General features: G+C 41.1%; 1 protein-coding gene across 1 annotated transcript in view; it reads left to right on the top strand.

The window, feature by feature from the left end:
* Positions 1 to 22415, top strand: part of ABCG1 (ATP binding cassette subfamily G member 1) — a 54438-nt gene that overhangs the window by 20639 nt on the left and 11384 nt on the right. The window contains exons 3-10 of the mRNA XM_066177109.1: positions 13053 to 13170; positions 13910 to 14042; positions 15446 to 15496; positions 17499 to 17644; positions 18899 to 19022; positions 20143 to 20257; positions 21007 to 21155; positions 21312 to 21413. Of these exons, the coding sequence (XP_066033206.1) occupies positions 13053 to 13170; positions 13910 to 14042; positions 15446 to 15496; positions 17499 to 17644; positions 18899 to 19022; positions 20143 to 20257; positions 21007 to 21155; positions 21312 to 21413 (938 nt within the window). The remainder of the gene's footprint in view (positions 1 to 13052; positions 13171 to 13909; positions 14043 to 15445; positions 15497 to 17498; positions 17645 to 18898; positions 19023 to 20142; positions 20258 to 21006; positions 21156 to 21311; positions 21414 to 22415) is intronic.

Below are 22415 nucleotides of genomic sequence, written 5' to 3'. Positions count from 1 at the left end.
TGCATCAGAGTAGAAACTTGTTGTTTGTTCACAGTATTTTCTTCTGGCTACATTTTCATGCAGGAGATTTGTTAGATCGAGGAGTTTATAGTTAGGAAGGGGGAGAACCCAGCTAAATGGATGACCAGGGCTTTCAAAACTCTACAAGACCCAAGGTGAAGTTCTTGATCTGACTGAAGGACTTAGGCTTGGATCATCCTCACCTCAGTGAGTTCCACTGGCCTCTGGAGTGACTTGTTGCTGGTTTGCCAAGAGCATAACCAAGAAAAAAAATATATCCACCTCCAAAACTCAAAGTTGAATTTTCTCTCTGCCTCAGAATAAGGTAGAAATCCTGCAGTGGAAGTCATGCTTTTGTGATATGAGTTACTGCTTCCCACCTTGCTTCAATAATAATTCTGGAGATAATTCCAAAAATACAGTTTTCCCAGAATGGTGAATAATTCTGATGCCTTATTTTAGTATGTCCTGAAAATGTGAATCAAAGTTAATCCTTTTTTATTTTTAAACTTCAAATAATTTAAATGTATGCATTTGATTTTTTTTTAGTCTGTGAAATCAAAATTAATCAAATGGATGATATTTATACTACAATTAAAGTGCATATATCAACTTTTTTTTTCTGGTTTGTGTGTGAAGAGTTTTTCTCTTAAAAACTCTTGATTTTCCCATGGGACATACTATTGATGAAACATTTAATTGCTTAGGATATGTGGATAGCAGCAAGACTCCTGCTTTGCTCGTGCTACTCTGTAAGCTTCAACTAATCCATAACACAAAATGTAGGTCAGCTGGAGCTTTTAAAAACAGATGGAAATTCAGGAGTTTATGGTAGTGCAATGAATGTATGGCCCTGTGAGGCTGCCAGCTTCTCCAAATGCAAAAGAAAAGCAGAAATCAGTCCTGAAAGATGCTCGTTCTACCTCATTTCCGTTTCAGAACCAGCAGTGCCCTGTGCAGTGGCTTTTGTTTGCAATATATTCAGCACTGATATGCTACAGAAGATGATAATTACTTCTGAGGTGTTTAAAGGTTTTTATATTAATTTTGCTGACAACGAAAAGTATTTTAATTTGAGCAACTTCATTGGTGTAAATATACTAAAAGAGAGAGATAAAAGTGCAGTTGTTCTAAGTAAAATGTGAGAAGTGGAGGTAGTCCAGGCTTTATTTCTGCACACGCTTCATGTTTTTCCTCTGTTTTTACATTCAGGATACATAGGTTGTATCTTTTACTAGATTAATGCTGAAATAGACACATTACCCTGTGTTTCTGTTCCATTAAAGTCTTGAGTGTTTGGAGGAGAAGTGATCAGAACCAGTGTGGCTATTTCTGAAAATAGAAGCCTCCCAGGACACGTGCTGCAGCTGTCCATATGGCAGGGAGCAGGGATGTCCTGCTGCTGTCAGAGCTGCTTCAGCCTCAGCAGCTCTCCCAAACACGACTCCTGCTCCCTCTGACAGAGCTTTTCCAGGTTGGGAGGCCCATCAGGAAGTTTCCATCCATGTCTCTGCTCCTGGGTGTGTGCAGGAGGGCTAAAGACTCGGTGCATGGGCTTAAATTTTACTTCTTAAAACACCTCTGATATCTGCCCCTGAGTGTGTTCCTAAGCGTTCCTCACCTTCTTGTGGGAGCGAATGGGACAGGAGCAGTGGGAATGTAAGGGGATGGAAGTGCATTTGCAGTTTGCAGGGCAGGGTGGGGAGAGGTAGGGCAGGGATGTCCAGGAGTTGCTCAGAGGGTGGCCGAGGTCGCCTGTTCTTCAGAGAAATTTCCTGTCACCACTCGTGCAGCTGAGTTAGATTGATGTGAAAAAAATGGAATTTGTGTGGAGCCAAATGTAACATTTTGAATTTCCAAAGCTGACTAATGGGCTGTGATTTTTTTTCTTGACATCAGTGTCTCAGGCAGCTTTTAAATTGCAGTGACTATGGCTGAAAACACTTCAAAATCCAAGAAATGTCTCTCTCATGTCTCTAAGGGCTGGGGATGAAGCGTTGTCTGGTGAGCATGTGAACAAATGCAGAAGTCTGTTTTAGACAACACTCTGTTTCTAACAGTCTGAGAAAAGGGTTTTTTTTCCTCTGCAGTTTACAGGAGACATTTCATCACATTCCAGTTCAACCTCGAGTTTGTGATGAAGATCACAGAAGGCTTTCCTTTGTGCACCAAGATCTTTGGACCAGATATTGCCATGAGGCCCCGTGTGGAGGAAAGAGATGCTAAATAACCTCAGCTGCTTCTGCTGTAACTCTAGAAAGCCCCAGGGCTCCCCTCTAACCCTTACACAGATGGAGAGGAGGAAGGAGCCAAAGTTTAACTTTTGCTTTTCCCCTTGCTCTGGGTACACGTGAGTGAGCAGGCTGGGAGGAGGAAGAAGGGGACTCAAAACATCAACACAGGAGAGCCAGAGCAGTGTTCTCTGAGGTGGGAAGGCTTTCTGTCTGCAGAGTGACCCAGCTGGATCCACACTTGGCAGGGAAGGCAGATGGGGCAGTTCAGCTCAGAGCAGCTGCTGGGGTATTTCAGAATATCTCCCACTAGAAGACTTTTTTTTTTTTTTTTTTTTTTTTTTTTAAAGAAGGGGCTGCTGTGAAGGATTCTGGTTTTATTTGTTTGTAAGACTGTGAATAACACTATTTGTACCTTGATGTATGAAGGTACTGCAATTATGAGAAATTGCTTTCTGCCTGATTGTCACACGTAAACAGCTTTCATCTCACAGTGTCAGGCTCGTGACTCCAGTTTGTCATTCGAGGGAATGTGTCAGCTTTTCATTTCAGACTGGGTTGGCTTTTCTTTTGTCAGGAAAGACCTTTCCTCTGTGCTGAAGTAATAGAAACAAAGGCAATTAAAAAAAAAAAAAAAAAAAAAAAAGGCAGCAAAAAGCAATTATCAGACAAAGACCAGGCTATGGATATTGCTTGGAAAAGACAATTCTACTAGATTCAGAAGAAAGATGAAGCTGTGCGTCATTCATACTTTTTTTTTTTTTTCTTTTCTCCTTTCATATTTCCTAAGGGTTGGAGATAAATTAGGGTAGCTATTTTCTGTGCAGGCAAAGTACAAGCTATGCCCCAGATCTCCAGAATGCTTCAACATGTAAATACTGCTTCTGGAGCCATCAGGTTCTGCTGCAAGTAGAGATTTATTTGCATTCGTGTTTGAAGGTTACTCTCGTTCATTGACCTATTTAATTGTCATGCTCTGTCCCCTGCTGCAGGCATATGGCTCCGTGTGCCTGTGGAGGGAAGAGGAGCAGCTTTAACTCTCTCAGGCAGAAACACTCCACAGAAAAACACCCAAGAAATGAATCTTAACATGGATGTAACATGGTAGTAATAAAAACAATTAAAAAAATCAATAATAAAAATAATAAAAATAATAACAACAAAATAATATGAATAAGAATGAGAATAAGAATAAGAATAAGAATACGAATAATACCCGTGGACCCACATGTAATAGTAATCAACATCTAAACCTCAGTAGAAGACTGCAGGACCAAATAAAGGGAGACAGAAAAGGTGAATGCAAGGAAACACAGGTTATTTAGATGCTTCTGCTCTGGTCATAAGCATAAAAACCATAAAATTAAATTGTGGGGCCTGGCAGAAACCCATCCATCTCCCAGCACAGTGGGGAGGTGTAACCAGCAGTAGCAGGGGCAAGGAGGTTTGCCACAATATTGGTGACATTTATTCTCTTCCTCTCTTCTGTTAGTGGAACATTTCTCAAGAAAACCTGAATTCTGTGTCCACCTGCAAACACCTCGGGTTTTTTGTCCCTTGGAGGTGTGGGTTCTCCCAATAAGGGGAGAGAAGGGTTGTATAGTCTATTAAACCTTCAGACTCAAAATTAGGGGGCTGCAGAGCTTGCAAACCTAACAGTGTCATATCTAATTAGTTATTCTGAGCAAGAGCAGCATTCAGATACGAAAATGACGTGATGAGAAGCCAGGATAACAGAGAAAGATCATGGTGCACGTAACTCTTATTTCAGAGTTTCAAAGGAGTGGAATCTTTACTTAGTCAGGGCTTTTTTTGTTTGACTGCATAATGTGAACTGTCACATCCAGTGTCTTGCATAAGTTTAATATCTAGTCCATGGATCTGAGAGAACAATGAAATTAAAGGACTTTTCAGATTCTTTATAATCCACAGCTTGGTTTAAGATTGTTCCTGTGCTAGAATTCAGTTTCTTGCCTGATTGGCCATCTTCTCATCATTCTCTTTTATTAAACAACATGACCCACAGTTACTGGGGATTTTGCATGGTAAATCTTGGCTTGGGGGCTTGCAATCACCCTTTAGGCTCCAATTTATTGTTTTTCTGGCTTGCCACAGAAATAAGCTGCTGTTCATCACAGAGGAAGTGCACTGGTATCAAACGTTACGCGTTCATGCAAACAAAAATTCAGAACTTGCTTTTAAGTTTGTCCTCAAACATTTAGGTTTTGATTAACATCTTCCAAAGCTCATTTGGTTTTTTCAGGCTCTGAGATGTTCTGGTTAAGTTTGGAGCCAGTGCTTACCAGCACTGTGTGCTCAAGCTAGTAGATAGCTTGAAGCAAAAAATATGTGAACGGTCCCCAGTTGTCAGAGGGCAAAGTGAGTGCCAGGGATCAAAGACAGAGAGAAAACACAGCATCTGATACCTTTGTGCATCCTGAACATGGCCAGGCTGCTCTTCCTGATGGGCTCCCAGGGAGCGTCTGGAGGTGTGGAGTTCCAATCCAGCCTGAAGATTGGGAGTGTGCAGTTGCTGCTGTGATTGTGCAGGCAAATGAGGGACCACGATCAAACTGACATTTAAACCCACAAAAAGAGATACTAAAGTCAGCCATAATTTTCTTGGCAGTGGATGGGATTTCTCACAGCATTGATAGGCTGGGTGTCTCACCTAAGCTAATTGTCCCACTGTAGTGAGAGGAGAGGCACTTCCACGGGGTTATTTATCCCTTCCCAGAGCAGGAATGCAAAATAAGTAGAATTAATCACCAGTTCGGTGTGCCAGTTCCTATCCACCGATAATTTATGGGCCCTAGAAATGAATTTAGGTTAAGCATCAAACATTTTGATGTGTCAAATTAGGTAGATTGAACACTGCAAACCTCTCCGTGAGCTCGGGCTAAGCCCTACATCTGAGTTGCGACTAATCCACCTCATGACCACTAAGTGGGAAATCGGCTGTGGATCAAGAGCAATATGTTTGAGACGGCCTGGCTCTGGGCTATATTAAGAAATGCAGTTTAGTCGACTACAAAGAAAGAGCTTTGCTGCCCACAGGGGGATTTCTTTTCTTTTTTTAAAGCTTGAAAGACTTATTATTTTAGGTTGCGAGGAACGAATTCCTCATTTCTGAGTCGGAACGAGCTGTGAGGCAGAGGAACTTGATTTGGTTACTTCAAGCACTCACTTGGCTTTTCTGCCCTTTCTGTCCTGATGTTTTGGTGGCTGGCATGCTGTTTTATAGACATTTACATAACGAAGGTCGTTTCTCTGAGGCAAGGTACAAGAATACATTACAATTGCAAATTCCCTTAATTGTCCAAAAGCAGGGCTCGGAGCTTAGACAATGGAAAATCCTATTGTTCACAGTGTCCCTGAGAGACTGTGTGAACACAACAGAAATATGTGGATGTGTTGATTCTGAGACTAGAGTGAGAAAATGATCGGTGAAAAAGGTTAATTCACTTTTGATTCACAATGGATGGCAGAAATTATGAACCCAGGACATGAGTTCACGTATAGGTTTAATATGGTAGGCTTAAACATGTTTATTTTTTCTAGTGTGACTTTGCCCCTCCAGGCTTTGTAGAGGTACAGTTCAAACGAGTATAAAATTAGGAAGATGCCTGTTATTAAAACAATATATTTTTTTCACTCTGTTTGTCAGGAAAGCTGTTTCTGTCTCCCAGATTTTCTGGGATTTAAAAGATGCCTCTTTTTCTTCCCAAGTAACTGTACCTATAATTCACTTTAACTTAAGCTTGTTTGAACTCAGTGTGGAGCTTGGGAAAGAAACCTTCATTTAAATAATCCCCATCAAGAAGGTTTTTAAAATCCAAATTATTTAAATAATCGTCAACTGATAGAGATAATCCCTTTCAACTGAGAATTTACAAACTGAAACATCTACAAACGCTGTTGATAGCAGGGAGAGGAACGTGTTCTGTACTCAAGTAGTGGGTGGGGAACACAGAGCCCTGGCCGGTTGAAGCAGAATTAGAAATATATGGCAAACATCTCCCTGACTGTATTCCAGCTTAGGGAAACACCCTGCCTTTGATCTAATATTGGTTTAGGTAGAAAGCCCCAAGTTAACTTCATCTTATCACTGGATGAAGCAGATCGGTGTAGTCCCTTCTAGTAAACACGAAGATGTTTTTCTGTGAGAGTGGCTTCTCAGGAGTGAGAAAAGGGCTGGAATGCAGAAAGTGAGTAATGGACTGAGAAGGAGCAGGCAAGAGAATTTCTTTCTGCATATTCACACCTGCGTGTATGGAAAAGGGTGATGTAAAAATGATGAGAAAAAGTGTTTCCTAGCTAATGTTTTATTACATCTGCAAATGTAAATGTTTTATTACATTTACAAATGCAAATCTGGCCTTGAGCTGTTATCTCTGTGTGTTTGTATCTCATCTTGGGGTTCTCTGTAGAGTTTCTGCCAGTATATCCCAGCTGTTCAGTCCTCTGATGGAAATCTAAAGAGTCTCCAAATGAAATGCCTGACAGGTCACCTGAGGATGTTTCTGACATCTGGGAGGACTCTGCAAGGTCCTTCTCCCAGCCATAAGTCGCTAACTCTCAGTGTGACACAGGACCAAATTATCCTGGTTTTCCTTTACTTGTGCAGTTGTTGTCCAGTTCATAATCCAGGGAATGGCCTTTAGCCGTCGAGGTGTGACTCTGGTGGATCTCAGGGGCAGCGGCAAAGTCATGAATTTTCTAGGAGCATTTTTCCATCAAAGGAGGATTCCTTACTCCTGCCTCAAGGGGAAACATGTGACAGCTTGGCCCCCTTATTTCACTTTTGTCCTGGAGAACTCTCTGCATAAGTTTTGGGATTTTTAAATTGATGTAAGAGGAGGTGAGGTGAGGGCTGAGCCTATAAACTTTAGAATAGGAAAATACAATGGGGATTCTTTAATGGGTCAGTATACAGTGCCAAGAAACTGCTGTGGTATCTTGTCATGATTTAAGAAACAATTTGGCTGATAGTATAGTAAGAGAACAAATTTGTGGATTGAAATTTAAACTGCTCTTTAAAAAGTATGTTTCATGTTGAAAGCATTAAAGTAAGGCAGGTAAGGAATACAGGAGTTGAATACAGGAATAAAGGAGTAAGAAATACAGAAGACAGAGATGTCTTCTGTATTTCCAGCTGAATATTTCTCAGCAGGAATACATCCTATCTAAAAAAAAAAAGCACCACAAAAAGATGCAGAAATACAGTCCTTGTACAATTATTTATTTTTAAATAAAGGAATGCTTCATTTCTGCTTGGCAGGGAGTGTGGAAAGAGCAGGTTATGATGTCTCTGGTTTTGATTTTTAAGTGCCAAATGCTGATTTCTTTGTGGCTCAGTTTCCAGTTGTTTTGAGCTTTGCCAAACTCGTGCTGCTGGAGTTGAAATTTCCTGTGTTACTTTTTACTTCAGTAAATGCTCTGAGAAACCTTTGAGCAGTTTCAGGCCAGTGGCACTTGCAGTGCACCAGCAGAGATTTCCTGCCTCCAGAGGAGCTTGTGATGAAAGAGAAGCAGCCCAAATACATTGGGAAGGGCAAACCCTGCTCTAATTGCAGCGAGCAGGGAAAGCCTACTGTGCTCACCTGGGACCTGAGATGGGGTCTGGGTGCCTAGTGATGGAGGCAGAAATAGGTTACAACACCTGGAACCTTCCACAAGTCTGTGTGACATTCCTCTGAGTAATAAATGAGGGTTACTGATGGTGAAATGCAAATGAATGAGGCATTCCAGTCAAAAACCTAGAGGTGGTGTTTACCTGAGGAAATTCACTGTGAGGCAGGAGTGGGTTCTGGTTATGTTTTAATTGGTGCTGATTCACACACATCCTGAAGCAATGCCCCTACCCTGAGGATGAGGAGGGGATGGCTTGCTTCTTTCCAGATTAATCATGATTTCTGTGGGAATGGTCAAACCAGACCTCCCCATAAATCTCTGTAAAATCCACGAGGATGCAGATAAAACCATCAACATGTTTTCTCCCTCACTGATTCCAGTAGTAAAAATTTTGTTGACTTGAGCAAGGAGATCTCCCTTAGTATCTTCATCAAGAGACACGAGGTCACCTCTGTCCATTCGTTGAAAAAGGGGCTTTTGTGGGCTCTGTGGTGCTGCCAGGCAGGGAGGGAATTCCACCTCTGGAATGGGGGTCTGGTCAGGCCAGGCAGGTGGTTCAGCTGTGAATCTGGTCAAATATTTTAAAAATCTGGTCAAACAGTGCCTCAGGCTTGATTTCGTGGGAAATCCTAACATGGGAAAACAAAACACATTCTGCTTCTCAGGAGAAGCATTTGGACTCTGGAATGTAATGTGGGGTGAGATTAGGACCAAAAAGTTTTGTGTCACTAGAATTTTCTGTTTCAGTTTTGATTTGTTTCACTGTGTTCTATTTGTAGGGGCTTGGGCTGAGAAGTTTGCTGAGGACTTGTTCTGGTTCGTGATGGCGTGTTAATGTCAAATCCGTATTTTAAGTAGTTCTTGAAAACTGGTATTAAAATTCCCACGGGTATCAGCCCCTAAATATATATATTTTTAAAGGTTGTGTCACAGTAACTTCGAGAGGGGACACAAGAAAACTGAAAGATCCAAGCTGATTTCCATTGGAAACTGAAACAATTTTAGGAGTAGTGAAAAATGAGAAAGTCACACTGCTAAACTTGTTCTTGATGTAAGTTGAGTCCAAAGGGGGAGGAAATTTTCTGCAGGCTGAAAATTTCAGGCTTTCTGTTCTAAAACACACTGACCCTCAAGCAGGCACTGCATTTGACTTGAGGCCGTGGAACAGACTTCTGAAATTGAGTGACAGCAGTGGGGTTGTGGGTGTGTAGTTTGAATAGTATTGTGTGATCTCACAGGGTGAAAAACTTAGATTTGGGATTTTAGTATATAGTGATATATAAGGCAAGATAGAGGATTTGGGGCACTGTCTAAGTCCACCATCTTCCTTCTTCTTCATGGGTTTGGGTGGTTTTCTGTAATTGGTTGGTAAAGTCCACATTGTGGAATTTAAGTAGTTAGTTATTTGGTTTAAAGTAAAGATAATTTAAGTAGCATTTCACAATTGGACAGATTGTCCTTGAGAAGACCTTGGACAGATAGAGAGGTACTCCATTTTACCTCCATTTTCTAACTTGCTAGTTAGAGCTCACGACTTGTGAGGATGTAATATAGATAAGAAATAATAAACACTGAGTCCGGACACAAAACCATGACTCCTGTGTATTAATCCCCACTCTAAAACGAAGAAGAAAAGAAGATAAGAAAACCAGCAGGGGAGAGCTGCTGTGGTGCTGGAACTGAGTGGCCCATGATGTGCATCCACTCTGAGGTGAGTTGGCTTTGTGGCCCAGCCTTCCATTGAACTCTGTTTGGCCAAATCCAAACTCCTTGCTGTAGGGATGGAGGAAAACAAGGTGGGCTGGAGTTGAAGGTAGTGAGGTGTTACAGTTCTGGTTTTTCACCCAATTACAGAAAAACACCCAAACCCATGAAGAAGGAAAAAGAAGGTGAGGAGGAAGGACTTTAGACAGCACCCAAAATCCTCCATCTTGAGTCACACACGTTACTACGTACTAAAATCCTCAAATCCAGGTTTCCCGAATTCCAACAGTGAGGAATTCCTGGTGTATGGCAGATGGACGTGAAACAGGCCCTGCACTGTGAGAACACAATCCCCAACTTATGCATAATCTGTTTCTCGTGAAAGACGTGTGGCCCGGTATAGAAGTTTTAGGTCAACTGATTCAGTTGAAGATTAGCCTCGGTATTCTGAAAGGGAAGACTGTGGTTACTTAGGGGACTTTAATTCCTCATAAAGGATTATACTGGGGCACCACACTGCTGCCACAGTGTCAAATCTTTTTGTGGGTTTGCTAAATTAACCTTTGTAATGAAAAAAGCTTATTATGCGCTCCCAGCCGAAGGAAGAGACGGGTTTGAGTTTGTAGCAACTTAAAATGCCAGTGATTAGGATCCTAATCTAATATTCATAGTTTTGGGGCTTTTCTTCTATTTCTTCTTAAAGCATATTTCTCTACTGTATTGCATATGACTTGCTGAGGATTTCAGGAAGAATTTCTTCATGGTAAGAGTGGTCAAGCATTGGAAAGGGCTGCCCAGGGAGGTGGTGGAGCCCCCATCCCTGGAGGTGTTCAAGGAATGACTGGATGTGGCTCTCAGTGCTCTGTGCTGCTTGGCAGGGAGGTGATCAGTCAAAGCTTGGACTTGATGGTCTTGGAGGTTTTTTTCAAGCTGCTTCTGTGTCTCTGTGCTGAGTCCTGCTCTGATTTAACATTGTGTGCAGGATATTTGTAATGGAAAACTCCATCAGAGGGACAGAAATATGTGCAGGTCATGAGGAGGAAGATGCTGCGGTTAAAGGTAAACCAATCATCATTTGGGAAACTCTGGAAAAATTACTTTAATGTGCGTAATGTTAAATCACAGTTGTACGTAGGGAGAGGAAAGGTTTCAGTTTTAGGTAATGGTATCTATGTTACCACGTGTTTGCAGCTGCTGAGTCTGTATTTTAGGCTGCACGTCCCTCCTTGATGGCAGTATACATTTTTTATCCTCCCTCATGAGTTTGTGCAATATTTACTGCCTGGTGCATAATGTGGACAATTGGAGCTACACTCTAATATTTGAGTCCCTTGCAGATTTAACAGAATTGGGAGGGAGCTGGTTCTCATTCCACTGAAGAGGTGGAATGAAGGACTTTGTCCCTACAGATCCTGTTTATTAAATATTGCCATGTCTGAAAGGCCTGATTGTTCCTTGCACTTTCCCTTCAGATGCTGCTGTGGGTGGTGGCATTGGAGTGAAGGACAAGCTGGTTGACCTTGTGGGAGTGCTGTGGGTTTCTCTCTCCAAAGTCACTGTTCCTTTTGATAGATTGTCCTTGCTTTCCTTTTCAGGACTTGTGCCTTGTCCTTCCTTTTCTTTTCAGGACTTGTGCCATGAGCAGGCAATGTGGATACTCCTCTGTTTTCATTCCCTTGCTACCTCGTGGCTTCCAAACAAGTTGTTTGCTTTAGGTCCAGGGCAGGATTTATAGTGAAAAATAACTGGCCTGTTTAAAAAAGAAGGCACTCAAGAAAATGGTTATTTTGATCCACTTAGTCAGTTGTATTTTCTAGGACACCTGCCATGAAAACAGTGGGATCAGGTAATTCTAGAGAGGTTTTCTGGCTACTCCATTCCCCCTGGTCTGGGGTGTGCTTGGGGAAGAGGATTTGCTGTGAATTTGGGAGACCCCACAGCAGCAGGACAATGTTTCTGGTGCAAAGTTTGCTCTCTTCTGGCATAGGAGGAGTTTGAATTGAGAAGATTTGTGACAAGAAGAAAAATTTGAAGAGACTAAGTGGAGATGAAAGCAAATAATGAAGTTAGGAAGAAAGAGAAATCAAAAGATAACCCACAGTTCTTTTTTCTAGGAGCTTGCAAATGCTCCAAAAAATATCCAAAAAATCACATTGGCAATGTGATTTTTTTTTTTTTTTAACAGCATTTCCATGTTCCAGCTACAGCTTGTGCTGATGATCAGAGGTCTAGGATAGTTTACATGTGGAATGCACATTCTGCCTGCCTATCCACCAGTGTGGCAAAATGGATTCCCAAATCCTGACTTTGCATATAAATGGATTTTCCACCCTCCTGTTTTGGTTTTAATTGAACCACATAAACCTTGTCAACATTTGAGATTGGTTTTTGACACCTTACTTAGCATTTTTTATTATTAAAAGCTTTAGCTAGAAGCACTGGTGATTAAATTAAAGTAAACAAGAAAAAAAAAAAGAAAAGAAAGAGATCCTGAAAAATTTAAATTTAAATGCTGATCAGGGCTCTCTCCACCTGCCTTACACACTTTTTATGCCTTTACATGGAAATCCTGTGGGGCAAGGTGGATGCAACTGGTCCAAATCTGGAATTCTCATTGAAACACAGTTTGCTTACACTTAGAGTAACATGGAGTTAAGGCTTTTAATAAAGGTTTACTGGCAAAGATAATTAACCCAGAAATAAGTTGAAATGCTTGAAGGAGGTGGTGTTGTCACTCTAGAACATCCTTGCCTGAGGATGTAATTATAGTGGCATGAAATTTTGAAACGGATTAATCTAAATGAGAAAAAACCCCCTGCATGTTCTTAATCTGGAATAAGTGTTCCCCTGGAAATTGTTTTTACAGTTATTGTGGTCAGTCTCCCTGTCTAGAAAAGCCTTTAGAGTTCCTCTGGTAAGAGTGTTCTCTTGGCAAGAGAATGAAGAAGTTTGTGTGTCTCCTTTTGCTGAGTCTCTTGTCATACAAGGCATTTTTTCCATTTCTTTTATGGAAAAAGGCAAAGGTCTTCGAGATCTCGGCTATTGCTCTCTTTAAGAAGTTGCTGTTTTAGTAAGAGGGCAGAATTTTGGCACTGAAACTGCAGTGATTGGAGTGCATCCTGCTCCTAGACTGTTAGCTGTGGAGCACTGGACATTTTAACAGCATTCTGGTGAAATACCCTGAGAGGACACTTAGAGAATGGCAGCAAGGCTTCACAGCCCTGTTCAAAAATCACCCTGCAGTGAGCCAAGAGTGTGAGACCCTGTAATCCCATTTCTGTCGTGGCAGGAAGCTGCTGCTCCCACTCACAAACTGGCTTTTTGATAGTTATTTTTGTTATTGCAGCATGCTGATGTTGGCATCAACCTCTCAGGAGGTGGCTGTTAACAGCACCTGTTTGTCATCAATATTCAGCAGAAATGAACTTTCTTTGCTCCCCAGATGTGACTAGGGGTTCAGTGAACTTTCCTTTCTTCTTCCAGGTTATAAGACCCTTTTAAAAGGAATTTCAGGGAAGTTCAGCAGTGGAGAACTCGTTGCAATTATGGGACCTTCAGGAGCTGGGAAGTCAACGCTTATGAATATTCTGGCAGGATACAGGTCAGTACCAATGAAAATCCCAAGTTAAGATCACTGAGCCTGAGGGCACCTTGGAGACAACAGCAGAAGAAATTTTAGCCTAGAGTTTGTCAAAAAACAGACACTTCAAAGATTTTTGATTTAGATTCTTATTTCTTATCTTTTTTTTCCTCTATGTCGTGTTTTGGTCACTTGGGATTTATCTCTTAAACAGGTCTGATCCAAAAATAAGAAGCAATTTAAAATCCAAAAAAACCACACATATAAAGAAAATCTCCTTTTTTTGGCCGTGTAACAAATCTGACTCAATGTCTTATGTTTGTGATGTTTTTGAAATCACATAAACACTTGAAAAATCTACTCTTTTTAGTCACTGCTTCATAATGTTGATGTCTTCTTCACCAAAATGCAGTGACGGTGCTTCGTCTTTTCCTATGTATGCAGGGTGTCTCTGTCCAGTTGTCATTTGGGGCATAAGGAACAGGATACAGAAACCTGGAAAAAACCCCAACTTTAATTTCTTGATTTTTTTTTCAGATATTTATATCCAGCAGCACACATTTTGAGTAAAATTTTCGGCATCGCGGCACAAAGCTTTATACGAAAGAAAGCATAATCAGGAAATAATTTAATTTCTATCCAGCCTATCAAATTTATTTCACCGTGGCAATAACTGCCTAAGACTTGCCACATGCTCAGCCATGAGGCAGAACAAGTGAAGGCAAGTCTGACCTTTGGTTGTTTTATTGTCTGGTTTCAGAGAGACGGGAATGAAAGGAGAAATCCTCATCAACGGGCAGCCCCGCGACCTGCGCTCCTTCCGCAAAGTCTCCTGCTACATCATGCAGGATGACATGCTCCTTCCTCACCTCACTGTCCAGGAGGCTATGATGGTGAGCTCTGCTTCTTCCTCTAATTCATCTGAGCAGGAGAAGATGGGAAGTGGTTCGTGTTGTGCCCTTGGCTTTACTCCTGGCAGTGGCACAAGATGTTGTCCCTGTCTGATCCTGTTCAGTGAAAGTTCCTGGAATTTGATGGCGCCTTGAATTCCATTTCAGGCTCATCCTTCTAGGGGTTCTTTGGCTTTATAATTTCCAGTTTGTGCCCAGAATTATGATTTGGAAGGAGATCTGAGTGTCTGCTCCTAGAGAATAGAACCTGAAATTCTTTACAAATGAGGCTTTGTAGGGACCATCTGTTTGCTTGGGTGGTGGATGAGTAACCTCATCTCTCTCTGTCTTTCTCCCCATCTTTCATGTTCTGACTGAAAATTGTTATTTACATTTCAGTGTGATCTCTCTGCCTCTTCTACTTTTTCGTGCCTTTTTTAAAATAAAGGCATTTCATAAAATCTCTTTCATTTCTTCATGGGGAGAAAAAAACAGGAACAGAATAAATCCAAGATCTACAGGCAACGTAGATTCTTCTCATTGTTTTGCATCCCATGAGGAAGTTTATGAATTGCCAACTTGACCAGTTAGTCTGGAAGTGTCTGTAGCTCAGCTTGAGAAATGAGCCCGTTTTTCTCAGAAATTATTATCAAAATAAGGCTTAGGTTGCTCACACTGTGCCAGCTCAATTCACAGATTTTAAGGCCAGAAGAAATCTCTCCAGTTTTTATGTGGCTAATTTTCTGCAAAGGCTCTTTTCTGTGGAGAAGTTTTTCTTCTCTTTTGTTTACTTGAGTGTTTTCATCAGAATCCCACGGGATCACTTTTGCAGAATTAGGCCCAGATTATAGTTGCTGTCTAAAATTAATCAATCAAGGCTCTGACAAAAATAATTGCTTAACAGTTTAATTGCTTTTAATAAAGGTTAATCATGATGTTTTGTGGAGCTGCCTCTCAGGACAGCAGATGACATCTTTCACAAGGTTATTTATTGCTGTGCTCACTTGTTTGCATCCTGGAGAATGGCAGAGTTCTGTTATCCTTACAGTGTGAATGAAGCACAAATAAACTGTGTTTCTAGCATTGCCTGGGAAGTTTTTGGATGTGCAAAATATGTCACTCCCCCATCTTCCTGTAAAGCTCTTTGACTTGCAGAGTGGCCTTTTTTTTCTAATACTCTTTTTGTCAGGTGCTTTGCATAAGTCAGATTAGACTCAGTTATTTACTGCACAGAAAAATGTGATGCTCGTGACTGGAAAATTTCAATTTCAAGTTCAGATTTTCTGACTGGGTTGAAAGAAGTTGTTTAAGTGGAACCTTGGAGTGTTGTGCCTGAGACATCTGCTGTAAGTGGTGGCTGTGCTTCAGAGCAGTTCAAAATCAGATTCCGTTGTTTTGCATTCCAGGTATCTGCTCATCTGAAACTTCAGGAGAAAGATGAAGGGAGGAGAGAAATGGTATGTACACTGCCCATCAAAGTAGAATTTGGGGGGTGCCAAGAAGTGAGCTCTGTAAGGCAGACATTTTTTATGTAATACTGAACTGCACTGGACTTGTAATGACGGAATAAATCATAACCTCTAGGTTGAGATGTGTCATTTGACACTGGAAAATTGTAAAAGATTTACCTAAACAAATTCACAGGTTTTCCAGGATTCCTGTTAATGAACCTTAGCACCTTGGATTCTCCTATGTGCATGTCTGAGGGCTCAGGCATCTCTTGTGGGGTGAGATAAATCACCCAGCTGGACCTGCTCTAGGAGCTGTGCTCCTCTAACCCATCCTTGGGGAAAAGCACAGCTTCTCCTGAAATATGAAAACTCTGGCAGCTTCCTAGGCAGAGCAGCTGTTTTTGGGACTGTCCTTTGCCTGTGTTTATTTCCAAATTGGAGCAATTGGTGTTTCTTCAGACTCAAAAGAATCCTTGAAAATCAGAAAGGGAAACTTACAGTAATCAGGTTATGTTTGGTAAACACAGGTTGGTTTTTTATTGGAAAAAAAAATTTATACAGAAACAGCTGTTAACTGAGTTGTACTTTGGAAACCTTAGTTCATTTACACTTTAGTGAAGCTAGGCCAAGCAAGTTAATTCACTTGTTCACACTGTCACTGTAATTACAAGCAGCTCTTTGAGTTAAAAACTCTGCTGTGTTTATTCAGCAGACGTTAGAAGAATTTTCTGGTTAGTGTTAACTGGCCTGTGCAGGAGAAGATAATTCATTTTATTGTTGTAAATTGGAGGGTAAATGTTTATCACAGATAAATGTTATGAATTTATACGCTTGTGCTAGCAGGATTGCAGACTCTTGTTTAAAGCAGGGACAAGTGAAAATCCTCCAGTGTACCACAGTTTATGTTCCTAGTTGTCCTTGCTTGTACTACCTGAGTCCTGTTTATTCTTCCCAGAGATAAAGGGAATGAGGTAGTTGGGCTTTTTTCTCTGAGAAACAAGGCTTAGGTGGTTTGTTATTTTTTTACTCCCTCTTCCTGGGAGAAGGAACACCTGGAAATCCAAATCAGGACAAGCAAAGGGTCAGGCCCTGGTTGGTCTCACCAGTTTTCACCAGGTCAGGCACTCTTTCTGGAAAATTCTCTCCATCCAAGCAGTTGATACTTTGGGAAAATGGTGGGCTCTGTTTCCTAAACTTCAGTGAAGTACTAAATGTCTGGGCTGCTTTCTACCTTTGAAATGATGGAGTTTGTTAATTGCATAAAGCAATGTAGCTCATGGATTCACTAATTTTTGTGTCTGTGCTTTTACTGAGGCCAAAGAGCCACTTCCCTTACAAAGGGGTACCAGACCAGGTCTGCAGTCACTGAAACAGAAAAAAATCATAGTGCCTGGGATTGTTCCCCTTTTGCTCCAAAACCTCTGGGATGAGCTGTGCCCTTCCTGAGGCTTTGCCTTGAGGAAATCCCAAACATCTGAGAGTACCTGTGACAACTGAATTGACTCTGAGTGGAATGAAAACACTTGAAATCAATGGCTGCACTTGAAAGAGGAGACTGTGGAGAACAGATGAGATAAAGCAGGTCACTGCTCCACAGAAACCACTGGTTTTTGTTACAGAGCCCCTTGCAGAGACAACCTCAGAGTTCTATTGAAAGAAACCTCTTGGTTTCACTGTGTAAGAACCTCTCACACGCTGCAGAGCTCTTCTGATGTCAGTGCCATATCCATGAATGCACAGCTATAGAAGAACTGATTTCCACTCCTTTTTTCACCTCTTTATGAGTGAGGTCACGTGGGACAAACAAGCAGAATTTGGGTCAAAGCAATGAGTGGTAGCCTGTTAATGCTGAGTCTAATAAATGCCACATTCGATGGAAAAAGGCTTTAAGTGTGTGGGTGATGAAACAAAGCCATGAGCTGGCTCGCGACCTCCATGAAAATCAGTGAAGAGGCTGGAGGGTTTTTTTTTCATGTTCCAACAATGTGGAATGTCCTGTTCCCTCCAGGTGAAGGAGATCCTGACAGCCCTGGGTTTGCTGACGTGTGCCAACACCAGGACTGGGAGCCTTTCTGGAGGCCAGAGGAAGCGTCTAGCCATTGCTCTGGAGCTGGTGAACAACCCTCCTGTCATGTTCTTCGATGAACCCACCAGGTACTTCAAGGCCAAAAATTAAAGATAGACAAATATGGTTTTGCATAGTAGAACAAGTGCGGGTTTGTTATCTTCTTTTCTTCTGGTAGAGATGGGATTAATGCTCGGGAGCTGCAGATTTTGCATTCGGATTCAGGTGTTTATTAATTCTTATCTATAGCACAGACTCACAAGTTGTGAGTTCTAGCTAACAGAGTGAAAAGTGGCTGTGTTTTCAACTCTTTCCAAGGTCTTTTAAGCACAAATTGCCCAATTGTGAGATGACACCTAAATTATTTTTACTTTCAAACCAATAACCAACCACCCATGGTCTGCAATGCCAACTTTTCTACCCAAATTCAAAATACCACCAAACCCATGAAGAAGAAGGTGAAAAAGAAGAACTTGGCCTACACCCTAAAACCTCCATCTTGCTTTATATATATAACTATATTCTAAAACCTTAAACTCTTAAGTTTTCCACCGTGTGATATCACACACTTCTATTCAAACTACACACCCACAATCCCAGTGCTGTCATTCAATTTTGGAAGCCTCTTCCATGGCCTCAGGTCAAATGTAGTGTTTTCTTGGAGGTCAGTGCCTGGCAGCACAGAAAGCCTAAAATTCTCAGTGTCCAGGGTTCCAACAGAACAGGGCTACAGAAAAGTTATTCACCTCTAAATCCTTGGGAAAAGGCTCATTTTGTGTGGCCTGCAAGCTCTGAGTAAGGCCAAGAAATAATTTGATCTGGGTTCTTGGTGTCTTGAGTCACTGCTGCAACTGCTGGACTGTGGGGCTGTAAATAATATTTAAAGCAGACACAAATCGCAGGAGGAAGGAAAAGAGAGAGGAAAATATTGTGGCATGGATTTTCTTTTTCAAGCAAAGACAGCTTGAATATAAACATTTTAAAATGTGACTTTTGGTAATGAGTGTGATCAGTCTGGGAGGAGGCTGGGAAAGCTATGAATATGTATCTATTCATTAAAGTTGGGAGCATTTAAATCTGCAGCCCTCAAATGTAGAAGTCCCTTAAGGCAGCTTTGAGAATATATTTTTTTTTTTCATTCTCAGGCATGCTTCCAACTTAATTAAAAGCCTGATGGAGAAATACAAGCATAAGGTTGGCATATGATAAAATGAAACTGCTACAGAGAAAAATTGTAAAAGGATAATAATGGGAGACCAAGTAGCAAATGCATGTGCTGGTTTTGAGTGGTGTCTGTGGATAACAAACTTGTTTGTGTTTTTGTTGTTTTTTTTTTTTTCCAGTGGCTTGGATAGTGCATCATGTTTTCAGGTGGTCTCACTGATGAAGGCTTTGGCCCAGGGTGGCAGGTCCATCATCTGCACGATTCACCAGCCCAGTGCAAAACTGTTTGAGCTCTTTGACCAGGTATTGCTCTCAAACCTTCTCTCCATGTGTGGTTTAGGGGGGTTATGCTTTCAAGGCTACACTCTCTAATCAAAAAACATGATTGAGCCATCTAGTTGATGGCTTCAAATCATATGAAGAAATTAAATGAAGAACAGCAAAATATATATTTTTAAATTATGGTTTGTTTCCTTCTTCTCTGCCTGTTGCCTTTATTTGCGTGTAATGTTTGTGAAGAATCTTGCTGTTAGGTTTGTGAAATCATGATTATTGCACTGGTGATTTTCATGCCTTCATCCAGCACCGCTCCTGTGCACAGGGCTGTCACTGAAGTAAATCAGAGCAACATAAAAAGCAGGAGCGATGCAGTGTCAATGTTTGCAATGTTGCAAGCGTATCTTCTCATCCTGGAAACACAGGTGTAGACTGAGAAGAGTTAATTCACATGAAATAATAAAAATAATCGAATTTAGTATTGAGATTTAATTGAAATTAAGTCAGTTGGAGAGCTTTTCTCCAAGCTAACAATGGCATGTGGACCATGTGTGTTTAGATTAGATAAAAATGTATTTTAGTCTTGTTAGAGGATTTAGATTAGTCCTGTGAGAGCTGAGAGAAAACCTCCACCACCACAGGTGAACAAACTCTTGCAGATTGCCAGTCTGGCAGGAGCTTTATTTAAAGTCAATATTGTGGCTAAAAGTGAGAGTGGTGGAGCTGTTTGCTGTTGCTGTGCTGCCCCAGCTCTCCTTCCATCCCTGCATGCACCAGCCTCGTCTCCCAGCCCAAAATATCCATAATGTGTGGAAATTAGATGGCTTGGCTCTCCAGCTCCTTGCCTATTTTCAGCATGTGCCAAAGGCTGGAATTAGTGTGTTTCTGTGTTAATCTATTTGGAGTCCTGCAGGCAATGTGTGCAGAATTCAAACTCCAGGCATTAAATTTTCCATTGGTTGTAATTCCATGCAAAGTTAATTCCGAGTGGTGACAGATCTTCCCAAGGTGTTCCTCCCACAGGGACAAGGAGATGTTATTAGGCAACAGGTTCAAGTAGTTTGATACAATTTCACATTTTTTTCTCATTTATTTTTCTTCTATTTTCTTTTTTTTCTTTTTAATTTTTTTCCTTCTTGTTTTCCAGCTGTATGTTCTAAGTCAAGGTCAGTGCATTTACCGTGGGAAGGTAACAAACCTCGTCCCTTACTTGAGAGATTTGGGGCTGAATTGTCCAACCTACCACAACCCAGCAGATTTTGGTAAGGACCGCTTGAATTGTTTATTTCATTTATTTTGTGTTTTATCACCGTCTTTGGGGTACACCATCTTTGAGATCACACCATGGTCTGATTTACACTTCTCTACATATATCTTTATGTGCTTTGTCCATAAATGAACCAAAATTCAAAATAAAATTAATCAGATTTTTTTTTCCTAAGTAATTTGAATGCCATCTAGTGGTACAATTTAGTGAATATTTCTCTCTGTTATAAGTCCATGTTCAGGAAATGAAAGATAAAGCATATTCTTTAGTGTTTCATAGTAACTAATATTAGTGGCTTTTTTACGTGGCTCAAGAATTCTGCTTGTTTTCTTTTTTATCTCGAGCAGTACCACTGTGATATTTTACAGGTTGGAGCATTGGGGGTTTTTTCAGTGTTGTTTCCTAATTTAAAAAAAAAAAAAAAAAAGGAAAGTGCCACAAAAATAGACTTCAGTCATTTTTTGTTACCTGTATTCACTGCCTCTGAACTGGTTCATTTAGCTTCCAGGATGACGACATCTCTCTGAAGATTTATGGAAAGACGCATTTAAGCATTGTTTGTATAGACACGAATTTGCACGTGGCATTTCGAAGCCTCTACTATTAAAAGAAAAATAAATTTAGTTTTGTCAGCGCTGCAGCATCAAGGGGGATTTAATAACAAGGCTTGCAGCTGGTCAGCAGTGCAGAGCAGTGACTGAAACCTTTGCAAAGCAGTGACTGAAAACCCTTCTGTTTTTGTAGTCATGGAAGTGGCCTCTGGGGAATACGGGGACCAGAACAGCCGCCTGGTCAGGGCTGTGAGGGAGAGGATTTGTGACACGGACTACAAGAGAGACGTGGGTGGGGAGAACGAGCTGAACCCCTTCCTGTGGCACCGGCCCTCTGAAGAGGTATTTTGTGCATCTCAGCTCACAGGGCTGCAGGGGGAGGGAGGGGTTTTAAATCCTGGGTCAGTGGAGGCTGATGTGAGTGGGCTTTTGTGAATGAAAACCAAGCCAGATACTGCAGAGGAAGGAGTTTATTATTCTGTGGTGTGTTTTTTGCAGGACTCCTCCTCCACAGAAGGCTGCCACAGCTTCTCTGCCAGCTGCCTAACCCAGTTCTGCATCCTCTTCAAAAGAACTTTCCTCACCATTATGAGGGACTCGGTAAGAATGGCTTTGTAATAACTTTTGTAGCCTAAAGCTCTGTTCAGCTGGGTGTGAGGCAGTGTGATGCACCTCAAAGGTCCTGTCCAGAAGCCCATCCATGAATTATCACAGAATTTCAAAGGGAAGAGGCTGATCTTTGAGTCTTGCTGTGTTAACTCTACCACCTTCATTGTGAATGACTGCTTTCTACACAGCACTCAGAACTGGCCTAAAAACCCAAAGTTTAAATCCCCACTGTGCTGGCAGGTCCCTTATGCAGTTATTAATCCTGCTGAAAAGTGAGTAGGAAGTTGTAGTGCTGTGTCACAAAATTAGGTTTTCCAGAAAATTCAGGATGGCGGAGATAATAATTTCAGTGTGATGCAAAGTTACTACTTAAAGTCTTCATTTTTGGAAAAAGAAAATCTGTAGATTAAAAGTTTGCTTCTTTGCCATAACTTATTCTCCCTTCCTGCTTTTTATAAATGCATTTGTCAACAAGGATTAATTAAGTTAATGAATTAAGATTGGGAGAAACTGTAATTAATTTGCTGATGCATAGATTGAAGGACAATGTTGTTTTTAATGTATTTTTTTCCTGCTCAACTCTAAATGCTTGCATTTGTTCCCAATGTTATTATTTCTTCTGTTCTTCCAAGCCTCTTGTGGGAATACCATGTTGCAGAGAAGGCTAATTTATTCATGATGGAGGTACTTTGGTCTATACAAGCCTGAAATGCCTTTTCTACTTCTCTTCTGCTCTGGGGAAATTTATCTTTTAGTCAGTAACTCTTGTTCCCCTGGTGAATAAGAGCCAGTGGCTCCATGATATTGTCAGAGAGTGAGATTTCAGGTTGCAGCATTTACAGTTCCTGCCTGTATTACCTGGAAGAAATTTCTGTGGGAAGCTCATAATTTTTCAGTAGGAAATGTTCATTTATCATGGCAGGGCACTGGAACTCGATCTTTAGGGCCTTTTGCAACCCACGATTTCTAGATAAGCTTTTCTGGACATAAATG

Source organism: Chamaea fasciata, unplaced genomic scaffold (genome assembly GCF_029207755.1).
Source record: "Chamaea fasciata isolate MVZ Bird 193981 ecotype frontalis unplaced genomic scaffold, bChaFas1.0.hap1 SCAF_2, whole genome shotgun sequence".
NCBI lineage: Eukaryota > Metazoa > Chordata > Aves > Passeriformes > Sylviidae > Chamaea > Chamaea fasciata.
The sequence above is the reverse complement of the archived record's forward strand: the minus strand, read 5'-3'. Positions and strand labels throughout refer to the sequence as shown.